General features: G+C 37.3%; 1 protein-coding gene across 6 annotated transcripts in view; it reads right to left on the bottom strand.

The window, feature by feature from the left end:
* The window catches only part of lhfpl2a (LHFPL tetraspan subfamily member 2a), a 93,775-nt gene that overhangs the window by 12,395 nt on the left and 61,264 nt on the right, over positions 1 to 20,116 (bottom strand). For all 6 annotated transcript variants that reach the window (XM_088629609.1, XM_088629605.1, XM_088629606.1 and 3 more), the window contains one exon: positions 7,527 to 8,301. In XM_088629609.1, the coding sequence (XP_088485735.1) occupies positions 7,527 to 7,932 (406 nt within the window). In that variant the 5' untranslated portion in view covers positions 7,933 to 8,301. The remainder of the gene's footprint in view (positions 1 to 7,526; positions 8,302 to 20,116) is intronic.

Raw genomic sequence — 20,116 nt, 5'->3', positions numbered from 1 at the left:
GTTTTCATTGCCTTTTTCATGCACCTTTTCTACAAGTATATTCTTATTTCACTATCCTCACCACAAATACAGAAAATATATATCTAAAAATATCTCTCCATGGAGTAGTAGGAAAATTTTCCTTATAAACTATTCACTAAACAAACTGAAAAAAAGGAATGGCTCCACTTTTTAGACAGCAAAATTCATGTTTCATTTCACAACACTGTTTAATTCAACTGGATGCCAGTGTACTATTTAGAAAGCCCTGTTTTGTAAATCTTTTGAGCTGTGCTAAACATTATGTGCACAAATGCAGCGTCAACAACTGGCACTGAACGAATGTAGGTAGGCTGGATTTTATTTAACTCTGTAGTAAAGCCACACCTTTCTTTTCATTTCTTCTTATCTTATCTTTTATTCCACAGAAATCATTTAGCATTCTTACCATGCTAAAATAGAGCAACAGTGCTAAGGGAAAAAATGCAGCTGTCAGTGACTGAATCATCATCTCATGCGTGTCCGTATGGGAACAGCGCCGTAGCAGTTATTTCTCAACTTGACTGTAAAAGGTTTGCTGCTCTTGTTGACTCATAAACACAGGCAAGTAAAGTCCTGCTGGAACTCCTCTGCAACAGAAGCACTCTCACTCGGCAAGGAAGCAATAACTAGGTTATTGCAAAATAACTCACGGTTTTCCCACAGACATTGAGCCTCCTGAAAAAATGTGAAGGTTATGAAAACTAAAGATAGGTTATAGCCCAGTCTCTTTGTCAAAAAGTCTCCATACAAATGCCAAAATCTGTTTCCTTCCCTTCTACAGTGTAGAGACGTATTAAATTCCTATTTAGAAGGTAAGCACCTAACCATCAAAACAACTTAAGTTGTTTTGGACATTATGAGAACTGCGAAGTGTTTCTTCCCCAAACATACGCAGAGAAGTGCCCTGACAATCTGATTCTGACTGTTTTAAATTGCAAGATTAAGGATTGTCCTGTGCAAATGAAGTAAATCAAAGCAGCTGTGATATTATGGATTTTATGTAAAAATAAAAATCAGGCTCTCTCAGTGTGACAAAGTAAGATTCAGTTCATCAAATGCGATCTGTATTATTATTATTACTAAGAATAATTGGTCACACTCAGCAATCAGTAAACTAATTTGCTTCGGTACTTGATTTAAAAAGTAAGACACACAATATAATCATCACTCTATTTATTATGTGGGTAAATAAAATTAATGGGATCAATTTTGCTAACACCTCATCAGGGTAAGCCCTGTGAAATGTTAGCCAGACAAAGCCAAAACATTTACCAGCTAATCTTCCCATACATTTCAGTGTTATACGCAATACTGACTTAATAAATTGGTCATTGAAGATGGACTCTAGGATCAGACAGAAGTACATTATCATCAACCAACAAGAAACGTCACCACACCCCAGAAGGAATGCAATGAATGTGCAGTTGTGGCAGGTATAATAATAATAATAATAATAATAATAATAATAATAATAATAATAATAATCGTATAAAAGATAAGAATGTTGTATGCCTGAGGTGGCATGATGGTGCAGTGTTTAGCATTGCAGCCTCATAGCGCTCAGGTCCTGAGTTCAGTTCTAGACCTGGGGTGCTATCTGCTTGGTGTTTCTATGTTCTCCTCCTGTTTTGGGGGGTTTCCTCCCAGATTCCAAAGACATACTGGTAGGATAAGTGATGTCTGTAAAAAAGTGGCCCTGTTTTGTCTGTGTATATGTGTGCTGTTTCAGGGTGTATCCAGCCTTGCACCTGCTGCTTGCCATTTGAAGCTTCAGCTACCTAGCTTCAGCTGCAAACCTGTGTATTGGATAAAGCGCTTCAGGAAATGGATAGATGGATGGTACAGGCCCATGGATCATTTTGAAAGTCATACCCGTCTATTTTTGGAGCAAGAGAACCACAAGCACTATTGTTATTATTGAGGTGACAGCCATTTACAGTTTTTGGGAGGTTAGAACATAAGAAAGGTTAATAAAGAGGAAGGTCATTCATCTTGCTAGTTGGCAACTCCTGGATCTAATGATATAATGATACTATCTAGCCGTTTCTTGAAGGATTCCCCAAAACTGACTTCAACACTGTGGCCGGGAAGCTTTTTCTAGACCACAAAAACTCTCTGTATTCCAGGTGTCTCTTATTTTCAATCCTAAGTGCTCTTTCACTTTATTTCCATTTAGGTTCACATTTGTGTCCTTGGTCTTGAAGCACATTGGCCTACATATCTGAATAATTGTATTATGGCCAGTCAGTCTTCTCTGTTAATAATACAGTGATTCATTTCTAATAATCTATATGTGTATAACATTCCTTTCAAACTAGGATTTATGCTAGTTGTTCTGCTTTAAACGTTTGGTGCAGCGTTCTGTGAAAGTAAACAGAGAAACCTTATCTGCCCAGAATAATTACATGTAAAATAATGGCATAAAAAGTGAGAAAGGTTATCCACATTCTAGGGTTGGTTAAAAATGGCAGCGAAATGTTTTCTAAATTTATTCTGGAGTTGCAGTCATACTTATACCACTTTTTAATGAAGACAGATTTTGAAACACTTTAAAATAGTTATCCATAAATAGCAAGTGAGTGTTCTGAAAAAACACAAAAAGAGTTATTTCTCAGGGAATACACATCTCTTCCCCTCAGATTTCAGACTTCGATGTGCTACAGATACCACATACACAGAAAAATCTTAAACACTTTTCGGATACTGTACGCTACTGAGATACTTGGTCAGGAGTAAAATGAATATTCATGAAAAAGAATGAATATGGCTAGGAATGAAAGACTAACAATAATAACCCCCTTCCCATTTCTCTGATAATTCGCAGCTATTTTGGCCTTTATAAAATTATCCATCTAGCCCATATACAGACATAAAATATCATGTTTGGATTGTGACAGATTTCCACAATAAGACTAATAGATAACTCTATGCTGTCCCAAATGGTAAAGGCTGCAATGAATCCATTTTTTTAACAAAGCTTGTATTATTTTACCGAGATGCGAGCAAACTCAAAATGATCACTTAATAACACAAATTGTGGGAAACAGTACTTTACAGATTATAATTAGAATGATGGAAGCCTGGAAAGGGCATTTCAGTACACAGGATGTACAGTAGCATCCAACTGTGGCTAAAATATAAAGAACTCAGAAATGTGCTTCTGGACTTCAATACAAAAGGCATCTACATGATATATATTGTATATAAGGACATTGAAGGAGTTTTTCATCTTTAGCTAATGTAGTATTGTATTCAAAATGCCTGGATTGACAAAATCTTATTTAAAAAAAAACAACAATTAAAAACTTTACAATCTTGGAGGGAAGGCTAGGGAACCACAAGCGCTAGGTACTGTATAAGGAGAAACCTGTCATTCCAACAAACTCTGGGAGAGGTGCAGCCTCCAGCGCTCACTTGACAACAGGTGGGAAACCCTGCCCCTTGGGGGTCAGTATGTCTGCAGGCTTCATTCCATCACTGCTCTTAATGGCCTAAACATCAGCTCATTAATGTCATAATGGGACCCATTTAACAGCTTCTCCCAGCTCTTCAGGTGCTGGTGCTTTGAGGTGTAGAAAACTAGCAGACACACTGGCCCTCCAGGAGTCGGACTGCCCTGCACCGACCTATATCAGCTTAAATCAGAGTGAAGACAACCAAATGTTGATCTTTGTGTCAGTCAGAAGAGTCGGTATTATAAAAGCAAATCATTTACTTGACATGAGCACATTAAAAGATCACATTTCTTTTCACATGAAAACTACTGTCAACGATCAGAAAAAAATTGTTGGCCTTCCACAGTCAGCTTATTTCTTTCCGAGGAACGAGGTAACCCTATGCAAGGTAAAATACTTGCAAGTCTGATACTGCAATGCTATTTTCACCTTGAAAAAGTAACTTCTCTATCACTACTGACCACTGCCAAGAGGCTTTCATAACTCAAGATAAGAATTCCTCAAAAAGTGCTAAAAATAAATCCCACTGGCTGCCCAGATATTACCAGTGGTATTGAATTTTACTGGCATGTTCAACCTTTTTTTTGGGCTGGGGCCAGCCTGCCAAAAGGATTTTCTAACCCTGACACTGTTGGGTTTTGAATGTTTACAACTGCTGAGAATGGGGACCGCATTCATCACAGAGATATTCAGGAATTTCAAGCTCCTGAAGTCTGTAGCTCATTCTGTTATGGCCAAGGGGGGGACAAAAGAATATATTAATCTTAAGAAATACTACCCCCAAGGCCAAAAGCAACTTATTTCCAATTGCAAGACAGATGCCTGTGTATGCCTGTGTCTCAGTCAGAAAGAGCAGAATAGAACAGCTGCCACTTAGCTCAAGTCCTTGGTCTTAACTATTGTGTCTATTTAATAGGTGGGGGTATGGATCTTGACTGAGGAAATAAGTTAAACTACACTATTTTATTTACATACAGATTGTTAGAAAATGGAGGGGATTCCTTCAACAAAATGTATTAGATATAATCTTCTATGTGAAACACTGGCACCATAGAATGGGTTAAAGACTAGGAGCAATAAGGACATTGAGTTCTGAAATATTGCACTTGACACATGTAGTGATAAGGAAAATACAAAATAAACACTTTTCGTGTTTATTGGATCAGACCACTCCTTAACCTGCCTGCACAAGATTACCTTCCACACTGCGTAATAACACAATGCTATATGATAATTTAACAAAAGGCACCTTAAAGTGGCATCAAGCAGTTGGGTATTTCCATGAAGTTAAAGTATGCCAACTTGCTTTTTAACTTATATTAAAAAAACAGTTTTGTTTTATTTACTTTTATTTTGATCCTTTGAGCATGTAGGTGATTTTGTGCTAGTTAATGTGCTATATACCTTTCGTGCTCCTGGTATAGTAACAAGAATATTTTGTAATAATGGAATATTTTGTAAATTAATCCATACATTTATCAACATCAAGGTAATTATGGAATTTTGTCATCTATTTACTACAACATCCTAACTGGTCAAAGAACTTGATTCCATGACAAGAGGAAACTAAAATTTTACAGCAAGGAACCCAGAAACTGACCAGGAGATAAGAAATTCAATACAGCGTTAAGAATTATAAGACACTATCTAATTGTTATTAAGTTAACATACCTAATCTCATCCTGTACTCTAACATATTTGGTATAATGCAGTCTGTGGATAAGTACATGATAAGTACTTCCTTTTGGTATCTCTTCCATTAAAATATCCCTTTCAAGGCTTTAGGAATTTATTTCAAGAAATACATCAAGTTTCAAAACACCAAAACTGCACCAGGATTGACATCTGAACTGTAATAATTCAGCTTTCTCATATTTTATCAAGCCATTATGCTTAGATGTTTTCCTCACTATTAAATCCAGACACAAATGGGAAAGAAACATTTAATACTGTCGCACCTCATAGGAATAAACGTGTTTTAATTAAACTTCTTTATATTAAGTGAAAAAAAGCTGAAAGATATTCCTAAAACAGGAAAAGCCACTGTTCTTTTGATCTGATACTGTGGTCTAGTGTCTTGGTCTCTGCAGTCTACTCTTCAAAATAAGTGAATGCATTAACAATTTAGAAATGCAAGAATGCAGTAAACACACATCAATGAGGCTAAGCTGTGCAAACTGATTGTTTTGATTCTTAAACAATTTTTGAAAATGTTTCTTTCATTCTCTTTCTTGTCTTGACATTTTTCTTGTCTCTATCAGTAAGCAAAACACTTTTGAATACTGACGTTTGACATTGAATACTTTTATAGGCTCAGATTCATTCAAAGCAAGGTCACAAATAATTCCTTTTCCAGTTTAGGAATACACTGTGAGACAGCAACCCATATGCAGTAACCACAGTTTGCCTTCTGTGACTATGAAATGAATTTCATCAACATCCTAGCTTTCAAATGACTAACTTTCAGTGCAATCTTCCTGCCTTTAAATAATTACTCATCAGCTGTAGGTTCTCTGGGGTGGTTTATAAAGTCATAGTTCAGAGAGGTCAAATTCTCAGCCAGTTATCAGTGCCTCCACTTAATAACATTAACTGTTAATCTGGTTTTATCATTAGCTACATCTGTTCTTTTTTGTTTCTCTTGAGGGGAAATTAAATGTATAACATACCTCACAATGACGAAAAGGTAAAACTAAGATTCTGGGACACAATCAGATGGTCTATATGAGGGCTTGTATTGGGGTTATCTAAACTCTTCCTTCTTAACATAAGTTTTATAAATACCCTCTAGAATTGTAGCATAGGCTTGTTAAATATCTTAGGAACACAAGAAAACCTCACTTTCACAATAAAGAAAAATAAAACATTAATAAAAAATCACCATACCACGCCTCAGGGATATAGTGAAATGCAATTTCTCAACATCTGGAGTGACATGAGAAACATACAAAAAGTAATTAATTTAATGTCACAAAAGTGGCAGAGTAATGCTACTTCCGAGTTGTATTGCTTCCTGCACCCTTTCTAGAAACCATAAGTGTCCAGCAATTTCCCTTGAAGGGCATAGTAAGCATAGTTACCCAAGTGCTTTGAAGAGCTGAGAATTAACTCTTAACAAATTTGTGTGTTTTAGTAGTTTCGCTCCAACAATAAGCAGGAATATAATACTTTTCAAGCTTTTGCAACACGCACTAAAGAGGTGACCTCTGGCAGTGACCCAGAACTCACCTCCCGCTTTTGGTGAATATTTTCCTGACCTATTACTCTTTCCATTACAAACAAGCTCAGATGAAACAAACATCAGCTGCGATCTTCCAGGTCACTGTGGCTGACTAATAAAACGACTAAGGTTTAGTCAGCAGGTCCACTTCCAAAGCAAAAGGGCTTAGCTGCGAACTAAAAGCCTCAGCTTGGTGCGAAGCCTACAGGCTGTGTACCATTCAGAATGTCTTCACTTTTCACCTCTCACAGCACTTGAGAGATATTTTATTCTTAAACAAAGGCGAATGCTGCTTCGGATCAAAGAGCAATGCTTTTGCCTCTCAATAAGAAAGCACAAGCCGCTTTTCAGAAGTGTAGAGGATACAAATATTTGGCAGGGCATCACCAATGGTAACGGATTCAATAGGCAGTGACCTTGCAACTGGGGACTGTGCTCTGCAATTAACCCAGCAGTCACCTCTGGATGTCTCCATTTGTTTTTTTTTTCTAAAACTCCGAATACATTAATAGATTTTCAAACACAGTATACCCAGAGCTTGTTAATTGGGCTGGTAAATGTTTAAACAGGGGTGGGATCAACAATAATGTTACTTGTTTAAACAGTGCTGGCAGCCTTTTCTTCATTCTACATTCCTGGGACTCTGTGCAATCAGCTGTATTAAGCAGAATAGAGAACTACAGGGAGAAAGCTAAGCAGTCAGCAGCTCATTCTGCATTAGACAATTAAAACATATTCATGCTGAGGAACAAAAGTGCAATCACGGCATTTTTAGTCATAAATAACTGAACAGCCATTACACTGTTGTTGAACGTTAGAGGCACACTCACCTGCAATTCCCTGTAGTAATCCACAGACATTGAAAATGCTTTTCTTCATGATGCTCTGAAAGCACATGGTAAAAACAGAAATGAAAGCCACAGCACAAAGCAGCAGGATCCCCGCTGCCAAGAAAATCGCAGTGGCTTGCCAGAACCCGCTGGCAATCTCTCCGAAGTGATCAGCGTACGGGCCACACAGCATCTCCCTCTTGAAGTTCACCACTTTGACGCAGCGCCCGTAGATGCCCAGGGTAGGACGGTAGGGCTCTGCAGTACTGTGGGGCTTAGTCTCCAAGTTTCTGGGGTGTCCAACAAGCCAGTCCGCGCTCATGAAGGCAATGAGCTCTGCAAAGGCCACCACAATGCTCAGCAGAGTCCACAGCATGGAGCGACAAGTTACAATCACATGACACATGGTGCTTATCCAGGCAGGATCTAACTGCACAAGTCCAAAGCTGTAGTGGGTTCAGGCTTTTAACCCTTGTAAGTTTAATTCAGCACTAGGTTTTGTATTCCTTTTTTTTTTACAGACCAGCACAAAGGAAGCAAGAACACATTAACCAGCGGGCAGCCTCAGAGGAGAAATCTCACAGAGCCCTGGTCATTAATTAACAACTTATCTCCCCCAGTCTTCTCCGTCACTCTGTTTCGCTTTGCTTCTCTCTTCTGGCTGCTGTGACCAGTGTAGTGTGCAGTTCTGCGTTCACGTTCACACGGGGCACACAACACTACATTTTAGAGAAGGACGTCCCCAGGGTTTTGCTGACATCACTGCAGAACACACCTACAAAAAGGAAGAAAAAAAATGCCTTTATGTATACATGTGAGCACGGAGATATATACAAGCCGAGAGAAAGGAAGGCATGCACAGCCACCCACCACCGCACAGTAAATTATTACAGATTGTTTAAGAGCTCTGAATCAGCACACAAACTTCCGACAAAGTTATTTCACAGCATCAGCTGGAAGCTGCCCAACTATTTTTCTCTCCAACTGCCATTTATCTTCCACAGTTGATGAACACCCACCACCCTATACCACTATATATTTATATACACACACAAGTATGAAAATCAAGTTCAGACTACTTCTTGTTACTGCTGATGCAAAGAAGCACTGCTTTTGTTTCACATGAACAGGGCACCTCAGAGTATAAATTCCAGTCTTGTCTGAGAAAACTGAAATGCAACAGATTGCTTTTTAACGGATTCAATGCCTACCAAATGAAAGCAGGCAGCAAGTGAAATGAAATGATTAAAAAACAAAATGTGATGAGGCAATTTATTGTGCTTATATCAGAATCAAATAAGCTTAGCTTTAAGCTGATATTTCATGATATTTCACATCTATTAGCTTGATGTATTTATATGTAGTGGCAAATATTACTGTATGATTAACTGGACTGTCGAGAAACAAAGTGTCAGAAAATTAAAAAAAAACCTGCAGAGAATGTCCATATAATTGTTGTACAGTATTTTAGAAAGAAATGAAACATATCCCTTTTATGTAAATATCTCTTCTACCAAACCCCTCATGAAGGCAAAAAAAGATATTAAAGAAATATCATCTGAGATTGCACTTTGAGGTCTTGTAATATAAGAAAGTATCACCCTGATTTATTGAGCTGATAATTCTGTCTTTTTAACTCAGGTCTATTACCAAAAGACTGCATAAATCCATCTGATATGGTGGGATGATTCATTTAAAAGAATAGTGGGAATAAGAATTTAAGGGCAGACCTGTTTTAAGTTAATCTTCTGATCTCTACTGCCTTGGCTTTGAGGTTAACTCCTTATCATTACTTTTGATGTGAACATGTTTCTGTCAAGTCTAATGTTTGACAGAACACAATCCACCTAGAAATGGTATTTCTTTACATGCACAAATAACTTACAGCACTCTTACGAACCAGACAGGGAATGAAGTGTTCAGTGTACGTTAAAAGTGTCTGATCTAAACACTCGCAAAAGACCAAAACAAAGACACAAAACAGAGAAATGCTTGCCACTGATTCATACTGTATGTAATTAGTGAGTACAAATTTTTAAATTAAATACAACTTAGGCTATAAAAATTTTTGTAACAACACTTCTGATAAAAATGTACTTTTTAACACACTTCGGATCATTGTTTTTAAGAGTTTTCAGAAAACCACCAACATTAATTATATTACATCCCAAATCCTGTTGTAACTGCTCACAGACTGATAACATAAGCATGATAGCCAGCTAAATAAGACTATTTTGTAAATAAAAAATAAATAAATAAATATTCTCCCTGTGAAACAATTTCATGGAATGAGAATACGACAAAAATTGAAAATAAAATGATAGATGTACTAGATCATATGACATCTGTTAAATGAAGTTATAGCACACAGTAGCTCAAAACAATTATTTGCAGATTAGTAAAAAAATTGAATGACTGACAATTATTGTCTGGTTTTCCAACTGTCATGTCATTCCAATCATACAGTCAAGTGAAATCTACTGTTTAAAGTAAAAACAGATTTTCCAAGTGATTAAAACCAATACCTAACACCTGAAACCATATTTCCTCTCCTCTCTCATAGGGTGAATCAGTCTTATCTCTGTCCACAATTTTCATTTTAAGCATTAACCTCAATTAGTATCATTTAAAACTACTCCCAGAAAACACCCGTTAAATGCCCTATTTGTTTCCACCTGTAATGTGTATGCACATATTTGAAATAGTTTTAAACCCAACCATGAAGTGGTACCATATTTAATGCTAGGTCTTATGCTTACAGAAATGTAACCTTAACACTATAAAAAAGCAGACACAAATGGAGTTACAGTCAGCCCTGGTAGGATTCAGCCAGTTTTAGCCTTTTAAAACATCATGTACTTCCTGCAAAAAAATCTAAAAGCCTTGAAAGGGATGTTTTAAAGGAAGAGAACATGCTTTTCAGAACGGGAAGTCACTGATTCAGAAAATATAATGGACAATAAATTAATCACATAAGACATATATAAAAGTAATGCAGACAATAACAGTTCCCAATTTGGTTACCATGACAACTCTATAACACACAAAGTCAACACTTCAGTTGCACTTATAAACCATGGGGCAAAAAATAATTAAAAAAATTCAATAAAAACAAAAGTAAAATAAATAAGTTTTAAAAGTAATAAAAATAAGAATACTATATTCCACAATATACCACCTTAAATGTAATATTCCCTAGGAAATGCCATCTGTTTCCACAATTTCACTTGAGACTCTTTGGGTTCTAGGCAAGTACGAAATAATAGGTTTTTCGCAGGATAAGACTTATCAGGGACACTCCACTGCAACAGCTTCTACCATAGGATAAAAGCTTGAATACCAAGGAAATCTAAATAAAGCAAACCTCCAGTGAACCTTTATCTCATTGTAAGCTTTTTGAAACTAATCAATTCTTAAAGCCCTGGCTGATTTCAAATGGTCTTTCTCCAACCTTGGGTGTACACTTGTGTGGTGACCTCATGTTTCAAGCAATCAAACCCATTTTTCAAATAATCGGAGTCAGCAATTTGGATGAAACATTATTTAAAAAACTCCTTCTACTTAGATCAGTGGTTCTCAAACTGTGGTACGCGTACCGGCAGTGGTACGTGGAGTGCCGCAAAGTGGTACGCCAAATGACCCTGGAACTGTGTCGTGTGCGCTGAAAAATCGGGACGGGTTTTCATATTTTGTATTTTTATACGTGTCGAATACGCAGCCTACGTACTACGATACAGTGCGCGCTAATACTTCAGTGGACACAAGAGATACTCTGTAATTCTATACCACTCTATAGGAATGCGTGCTACGGATGCAAGTGACCAATTGTATTTAAGAAAAGCTACTGTATCTCCAGCAAATAGGGAGAAAGGAAAATGTGCGTGATTTTGGAACAATGCCAACGTTGTAAACACAGGAATGCATAGAAATACGTGCTACGAACGCAGGTAATCTTGTGAGCACACGAAAGCGTGATAACAGAAAAATATTTAAGAACTGTTCTAATTTGAGAAAAATACACCGAGCGCCTCTGTGTTTCGCTCCCATGTGCATGAAAAACTTTAAATAAATACAGAAATAAAAACGGAAACGCAGAAAAATGCAAGCTTGTGTATTGCCAAAGCAGGTAAGCTACACTATTTTTGAAGAACCTTATTTACCGTTGGCAAAAGAGCTGACACGTATTATGTGTAGCGAAAAAGCTGCTAAACAGCTCGACCTGCTGCCCCCCTCCCCCTGAAAGACACAGTCATTCACAGAATTATTGAAATGAAGGATTATATCAAACGTACAACTGATAGAGCGCGTTAAGATGAGCAGATGTTTTTCACTGCAATTAGATGAGTCTGTAGTAGATTTGGCCAATTTGCTTGTTAACGTTAGATACGAGTTTGAGGGCATGTCCCATGAAGACTTTCTGTTCTGTAAACCGCTATCAACAGGAACTACAGGAGAGCACATATTTCAGCTTCTGAATGAATTTATCGTAGCGAATGGCCTCGACTGGATAAAATGCATCTGAGTTTGTACAGACGATGCTAGAGCAATGACAAGCCGACATAACGGTGTAGTTGCACGAATTAGATAGGTTGCTCCAGAAATTAATGTACGCATGACAACATCCACCGCGAGACCTTTGCCGTCAAGAAAATGCCTGACGATTTAAAATCTGTTAGACTCTGTTGTGAATTGTATCAAGGCTCGAAAAATTAATTCACATCTGCTTTGCTCAACTAAACAGGCTCACCCCTCTCACTGAAATGGTGCTTTTTTATTAGTTGTTGTTAATGTTTTTTTTTTCTGTAAAACACTTTGAGAAGCCACCTTTAAAGGCGGTATATCAAATAAAGTTTATTATTATAATATTTATTATATGTATGTGTGAATGTGTGTGCACGCACACTCATGTTGGTCATTGAGAATTTCTGGGGTTCCTATGAGATGATGACTTGTAGGTGGTACTTGGATGCTTTGGTTGGATTAGGGGTGGTACTTGGTCCAAAAAGTTTGAGAACCACTGACTTAGATTGTCAAAGTGGCATCCTTAACAGCATAGGTACTGTTTCAGATTCTGACTAGTGTTCGTAGAGGATATGATTAGAGTTAAAACCCCACATTTGGCTGTTATTGTACATCTTTCTGAGTGGAATGAATGGAATACTCTTGTCTTTTTTAAATTTGGAATTGCTGTTGATCTTTATAAAACTTCTGTCTGAAATTACCATAATCTTTGCTTTATAGGTAAAGCATGAGAGGAAATGAAGACCATGCACCCCTTCCTCTGAATTGTCCCCTGTTAGAGCCATCTACCATTTGTGACCCATCCTACACTCCCCAGAGCAGAGCAAGAGTTACCTGGAATATCACAGGAGTAGTGTTATGTGGAAAACCAAGGACTCCTTGACTGACTCAAGACCACCCACCTCCAGTACTGCTTGGTGCACTGCTGCTTGGTGACTCCCTCTGGCAGCCCAAGCTCTAGCTACTGTTATACATTAAAAATAAAATAAGTACACAATAAAATCAATAAAATCATATTGGTTGCAATATTAATATTTAATACTTTTTACTATATGAATTCTAAGGCTAAATCTCCTTTGTGGATGAACACCTTTACCTAGTGAGGCACTTCAGAGCTCTTTGCAGTAATGTGTTGATGTGTTGTTTTTAAAAATGCACAAACCATTCTAACATTGAAATCCCATTATCAGCAATCAAAAGTCCTACTACTCCTTTTGTACTACTCAACTACTCCAAAAAACCAAAAAAAATAGTCTTCTTTGAAGTGGACATAATATGCTTTTCAGTTGCTAATGGATGTGCCTGTGATGGAACATGTTCTTGTCAAAAGTGTTAGACGAAACACATAAATGTGTTTGAAAGTGATATCTTTCACAGATCAATAGTATTTTTTGGTTCTAATGAAAAATACGTTCAATGTGTTGGACTGGAAAAAAAACATTGAACAGGCTAATATAGTTTTGCTTCAATCAGAGAATGTTGCATTACCTACTTTTTTCTTAATAAATACAAAACTGCCAAAAAGAATCACAACAAAGGATAAGACCTACAATTAAACCTCATTCAATGTGTGAAGTCAACACTGGCTTCGGGTTGCTCTTCCTGTTTTATGAATGGCAATGAACCAAAAACACAGTAAAACCCAATTAAAGCAAAATCCGCTACCTTTTCCAGCTCCTGCACATCTAATAGATACTTGCTACAGATACTTTTGACAAAGTAGAAAAGTGAATCCTTACATGATCCAAGGAGATGTCAAATCCACAAACCCTTCAGCATATTCTAAAGTATAGTGAATGACTGGACAAATCTGGGTGTAAACTCATGTAAAAAAATAATACCCTGACTATATCTGGCATGTTTTTAACCCTGAATGCTGTTTTTTAACCCATAATGCTAGCACAAATGTAGTCCCCCAATGCCTTGTGCCTTGTTTACAAAAGGAGTTCACCAGGCTGCTAGCTTATCAAAGAAGAAGGCAGCAGTACTGAGTACTGAATGAGTGGATTCTGGAACACTATTATGCTAACAGAGGCATCTATTAGATTTGATTTCAGGTCATGTTTCTTACTGAAATACAGTACTTTCCTAAGGCCAGTGAGTCAATTAGAGCAAGGCAAATCAAGCTGTATTTTTTACTTCAGTTTCTAAACACATATTAGTGACAACAACACAAAGATATGCAATATGGTCTGTCTCCATATGTCTGTCTCTGTGAAAAAGAGATACTGTTATAGAAACTGGTGCTGTAAGCAAACAAAGGAAAAACAGGAAAAGGGAAATGTTTAGACATGATACATAAGAACATATAATCACTACGATTTAGGAGTCTAGAGTTTATTTTTGTGAGTAAATTAACAGTGATGTATAATAAATTGCATCACTACCTTTTTGATCTGAATGCATGCTAAGAACACCACAATGGAATTAGTATGAAATAACATGGTGTAAAAACTCTGTTTTGCACCATGTGTAAACATCTGTCTAACGAATTAACATCCGATCTTTACAGAGAGAAGAAATGATCCCTCTTTGATTTTCTTTCGGCACCTAAGCAGAAATTATGTTTAACCGGAGCAAAAAGCAAAAAAAAATCCCTTTCATGCGGCTGGGAATTCACTTGGATCGCAATTGCTCAACAGTGTAACAGTTCTGGAATTCTCCAACTGGGAATGAAATCACAAGGTTCCATTCTTTTTCTTAATGAAAATCCCAAATATAAACTTGGCATTGTCTAACGCCATGAAGCCTGTGGGGGTCTGCGTACTGTGGACTTTCCAGTCTGAGAAGGTTCAAATCCATCCCCACCATGCGCGCCTATGTGCCACTAGGGGATTAGTCAACTTCATGAGCTCAGAGGCAACCCCTGGGTGACCTGAAAAGTCTGTTTCTTTGTTTCTTTTGATGAATCATCAGTACTTCACTGTTCCCTTGCTAAGTAAAGTCTTGCAGGGGTCAATGAACAGCTTGACCACAGCTCTGTCACTGTGCAACCATTTCACCATTGCACATGAGCAAATGTTACTGTTATAGAAACGAATTAGAAATTAATCTTGCATCTTGTGTAGCTTGTGTGGAGCAGATATATAGTCATAACTGATTGAGGCTACAGCTGTCTTCTGACAGTGTAAGAGATTTATACATTTTATTAAAAAAAACATCTGTTTCTTAAACTACAATGTGTACGTTTGTGTCAAACACCAGTGTCTTAAACACAAGCAGGCACATAGCCCTGCAAGAACAAAGAAAAAGCTGGCACAGATACTTAGATGTCCTGTGAAGCCACACTGTGTAGTTAAAAAAAAATGCAGCTTCTGTGGATGTTCTTAAATCTCTCTTTAACCCATATGTTTTCAGTGGCTCTTTCTTTTAATTTCATATTATGCATAGTCTTATTGTATTTTCTGTTTACTGTACCTTTTTATATTTATCTAAAGTGCCTTTAGAAGTCTCTGGATTTAAAGGTACTATAAAAATACCAATAAATTCACTGATTACCTAATGGAGAAAGCAGAAATAATTAAGGTTTTATAGCCATACGCTCATGTACATCTTGTATCTTGTTTGGTTTTCTCTTTTGTTGGGTAAAGGAAAGTTTATGAGCAGCTGGAAAATACGGTAAATTTGTAGTAACTAGAGACAGCTTTGAGAAATGTACATCTATGGCAGTGACAACTGTTCTGGTAGCTGGGAAAAAATGGAAACAGGCTGATCTCTGGGGTACAGCGACAAAAACTTGAGGCATTTTAATTTACAGCACAAAATGAGCAAAACGTGAATATGTACTGTATAAAAGAAGATAAAACACAACCTTGAAGACAAGAGAGCACTGTAGGGAAGGGAAAAGCACACAAAAACAATACATAGTTCACCCCTCCCTCAAATAAAAAAATTCAACACTCCTAAAACAAAACACTCACCCTGTATCTCATTCCACGCAACTCTCCTTCTTGCTCTTTTTCAAATACAAACCAACCTTGATATACAGTATCTTCCTACTCTTTAAAAACCCATTCTATTACACACAAACCAATGACTTAAGATAAAACAATACACAGACCCTTAATAACTGAGACTCTGTAACATGGACGCAGAGGGTTGAACACTGTATTGGTCATTAAGACACAACATAGTTTCATGTTAAATGCTCTATATACAAATGTGTGCTGCATAGAAATGCATGTACATTTCAGTCACAGATCTGTATACTAATGATGTGCATTTTTTGACCTTCCACACATCTGGTTTGTCAACAAGCTTGATGGTATTTCAGAATCAGGTGAGTAAAGTTTGTGTGTGCATACAGTATCCCTACTAAAGTTAATTGTCACATTATGCTAAATACTAAAAGAAAATTGTTGATTTTAACACAAAAAGAATTATGTAAATAAAGAAAAGACCCTTGCATTATTCATATCCCTTAATCTAAAAAACACAGTCTTAACACAGAATCTAATGAATTCCTGAGACCACTCTATGTTCTTTTACATAATCCAGCCAACATTAACGTTTCAAACTTTCACTCAGTGTAAAGGAAATTTCTTTACATTGGTTTTAAATTAATTTATGTTCAATTAAGTTTAATGTATTAAATTGACCATGCAAAGTGTATTTAATTAACAGTTTGCTTCTGAGTATGTACAGTAGCAATTATCTTAGATTTAAACAGTAAACAGTTTTTTCTGTGAGGTTGTTATGCAGTGGATGTTAGTAGACAGGAAAGCATGTGTAAGAAATACTTATGTCTTCACTAATATGAAAAAGTTGAAGCAGAAACAAAAGTCTCCATTATGAGATGTTGCAGTAAATCAATACCAGTACCAGTACTCTCGAATGTATGTAGTTAAGAAACAACCTATAAGAACTGTATGTGTCTCCAATGATCACTGACATTTGATTCATTAGTAGTTGCAATCAAATTGGCTTCAACCTCAGAACAGAAATGTACTGAAAAGTTTTAGTGGGAAAATATGTCTGTCACAACCTGCATAATTATTATCAAAATATTGTTGCAAACATAAGTAATTTTCTCAGTATGAACAAAACATTTCAATTTTTTTAAATGTGTTGTTTCAGTTCAACACTAACAACTAGAGAGCAGTTACGTCTGAAATCAGGACTGATGAAAAACCATTTTCCATTCTTAATTTGCATTGTAAGGAGATTTACACCAATAGTTCTTAGAATTGAACCAATGTTTTTATTGAATTAATGTTTTTGAGCAACAACTTTTTGAAGTCATGGTTTAGTCAATTTGGTTTAGTCAATTTGTTACACACTGACACATAAAGGATTGAACTTGGGCAACCTTTGATAAAGTAAAGGAAGAAGAGTATTTTATTAGTCTTCAGGTCCAATCTAAACTAAATGAAACTCTTTTGTCTACACGTATTCCTTTTTCCACCCCATCAAACTCTTGTGCAAGCTAAATTGTGAGCTTAATTTTGAAATGTCTGCTGTCACAATGAACAGCCTTCTGGGGCCGAAGTTTATAATTTTGACACAGGATCAAATTTTTATCTACAGCAACACCTCACTTAGCACTGGGGTGCTTTCCAAATAAAAGAAGCTGAGGGAAACAGTCCCAGAAGCGATAAATGACAGCTTCGTTGGGGTATTGGTTATACAGTATTATCAATATTATTACCACAGAATACTTAAAAAAAACAGTTTATACAGCAGGGAGTTTTTGTTTTTAACTGACTACATGGTTACAGAGGAAAAAACTGTCTATGCATTGACACACTCAGTCGGAGCTTGCATAAATTAACCACCGTCTGCCTTCACTCCTCCAACTTGGCAGCAGTGGGAGACTGATGGGAGGAACTACATCTGCCAGGATGGGCCAGATTGTGGTTCACAGGAATATGAATAAACAAAACAGGCAAGATCGCAGCAGAGCTGTGCACACACAAAGAAGCAGGAAAGCAATTACGAATGGCATTGTCTGTACTGTACAGTTAACCTACCAATAATGACATGCGCTCATTGGCTTGTTCACCATTTTTCATTACTTATTGCCTCTAGCAAAAAAAATGGCAGGACACACAAATACAGCCTGCACTGATTGTGCTCTAGTTGTTTCCATCATGCCTGTATCACAGGCAGCCTGTATTAATACAGGCATATTTGGAGTAATTAAAAGATATTGACCAAGATAAAGGATTATTTTTTTTTAAAGGACCAGGATTAAGAGTGCTACGGTGTATCAGTCCAAATAGAAACCAAACTAAGTGAGGTATTGCCGTAATTCCAAGCTGAAAAATTGCATTGAAGAGGAAGTCACACATACTTAGTGTTAAATTGTCTATGACTAATTCTACATCGCCATGGATCTGCAATAAAACAGAACAACAACCCCAGCGTGTGGATCTCACCAAGGGACAGATCAGTGATGCATGTGACTCACATTGACGCCTTGAACCTTGAACTTCTCCTGCTGAGGTGTACAATAAGTGGATAATTACACTGAGGACTTGTCCTCTCTCTCCAAGCTTCTAACAGGGCACACAGGATGCTTGTTAAAGAGAACCTTCCCCTTCTGACTGCACCAATGGTGTAATGCCTTCAGCCAGATGTCATGATATCATCCCTTTCCAGTTCACCATGATCATTTGTTTTTAACTCATTTTTTGGCTCTCCAGAAGAACCCTTATCTTGCCTGGTATGGCTGCATTGCAGCTGCAGCCACGACCAGGAACAGTAACTGCTTTTCTCCTTGTTTTGACAGGCCTGCCCTCGACAAGTCTCACAGGCGCTGGCAGGCTTCAAATCAAAAGCACTTTCCCCATCTGTAGACGAGTCAAGACTTGAAAAAACAGCTTTGCGCTGTAGTCAGAAACATGAGTGCCACACTCACAAGTTCAGTTTGGGTACAGCTCATAGAAGTTCACTTTTCCCTTCCTTCTGAATGATTTCCCTTTGGGTTTCAGTATGACTAGTTGCCTTTTGTGACATGCTTTTACTTTACTTTACCAGAGGAAAAATGAAATATTGAACAAAATTGGCTAAGCCTGCAAAAGCCTCACCTTCTAAAACATCCCTCAGCAGTACATTCCTTTTTATTTTCTGGTCTTGGATTTTATAATGATCTATAAGTAAGATAAGATGTAAAACACCCTATGAAATTGGCACCTTTATGATGTTCCAACAAAAAAAGGTTAGCCTTCCTGGATATTAATGTTGTGGGCATAATTTAAAAATCTGAGTTTACTGGTTCACTGATATTTGTGTGACTAGAAAATCCCAAACACCTCATTCGGGGCGGAGCGGTGGCTCTGTGGCTAAGGATCTGTGCCTGTGGCTGGAAGGTTGCCGGTTCAAATCCCACAGCTGGCAGAGGAATCCTACTCTGTTGAGCCCCTGAGCAAGGCCCTTAACCCCAACTGCTCCAGGGTGCTGTACAATGGCTGACCCTGCGCTCTGACCCCATGCTTCTCTCCCTGTCTGTGTGTCTCATGGGGAGCAAGCTGGGGTATGCAAAAAGACAAATTCCTAATGCAAGAAACTGTATAGGGTTAATAAAGGTGATTATATTATTATTATAGGATAATTGTTTGAAAGTATTTTGGCTGCATATTAGCCAAACTACTCAACTTCTCTTTAAGAGCAACACGCCACCATGACTTTATTACTGTACTGATTACAGTAGTAGTCAGGCAGAAGTGTGGACCAATCTGGACTCATAGCTGAAAGGCTGTGGGTTCAAATCCTACTGTAGGTGAAACACTGCTGTTGTAGTCTTGAGCCAGGAACTTCATCTCATCTCATCGTTGTTCCACTGAAATACCCAGCTATAAAAATGGATGCAGATTTAAGTCACTTCAGGTAAAAGCATCAGCAAAACAAATTAGTAAGTAGTAAGTAAATGCAAATTAAATTTAGAAATTGTTGGTTTCTGGTTGGACAATACTGTTGTCAGTATTGTCACCTGAAGAACATGATGCCAACAAAACCTACTGATTTGTGGAACTTTTTTTGGAACACTGCCAATACAGGAACTTTAGTCTGAACATTACATTTTTGTTCCTTAGGACTTTAGTAAAATCCTAACCTGAAAAGCTATATGT

The sequence above is a fragment of the Lepisosteus platostomus genome, chromosome 4 (genome assembly GCF_059453375.1).
Source record: "Lepisosteus platostomus isolate fLepPlt1 chromosome 4, fLepPlt1.hap1, whole genome shotgun sequence".
Classification (NCBI taxonomy): domain Eukaryota; kingdom Metazoa; phylum Chordata; class Actinopteri; order Semionotiformes; family Lepisosteidae; genus Lepisosteus; species Lepisosteus platostomus.
The sequence above is the reverse complement of the archived record's forward strand: the minus strand, read 5'-3'. Positions and strand labels throughout refer to the sequence as shown.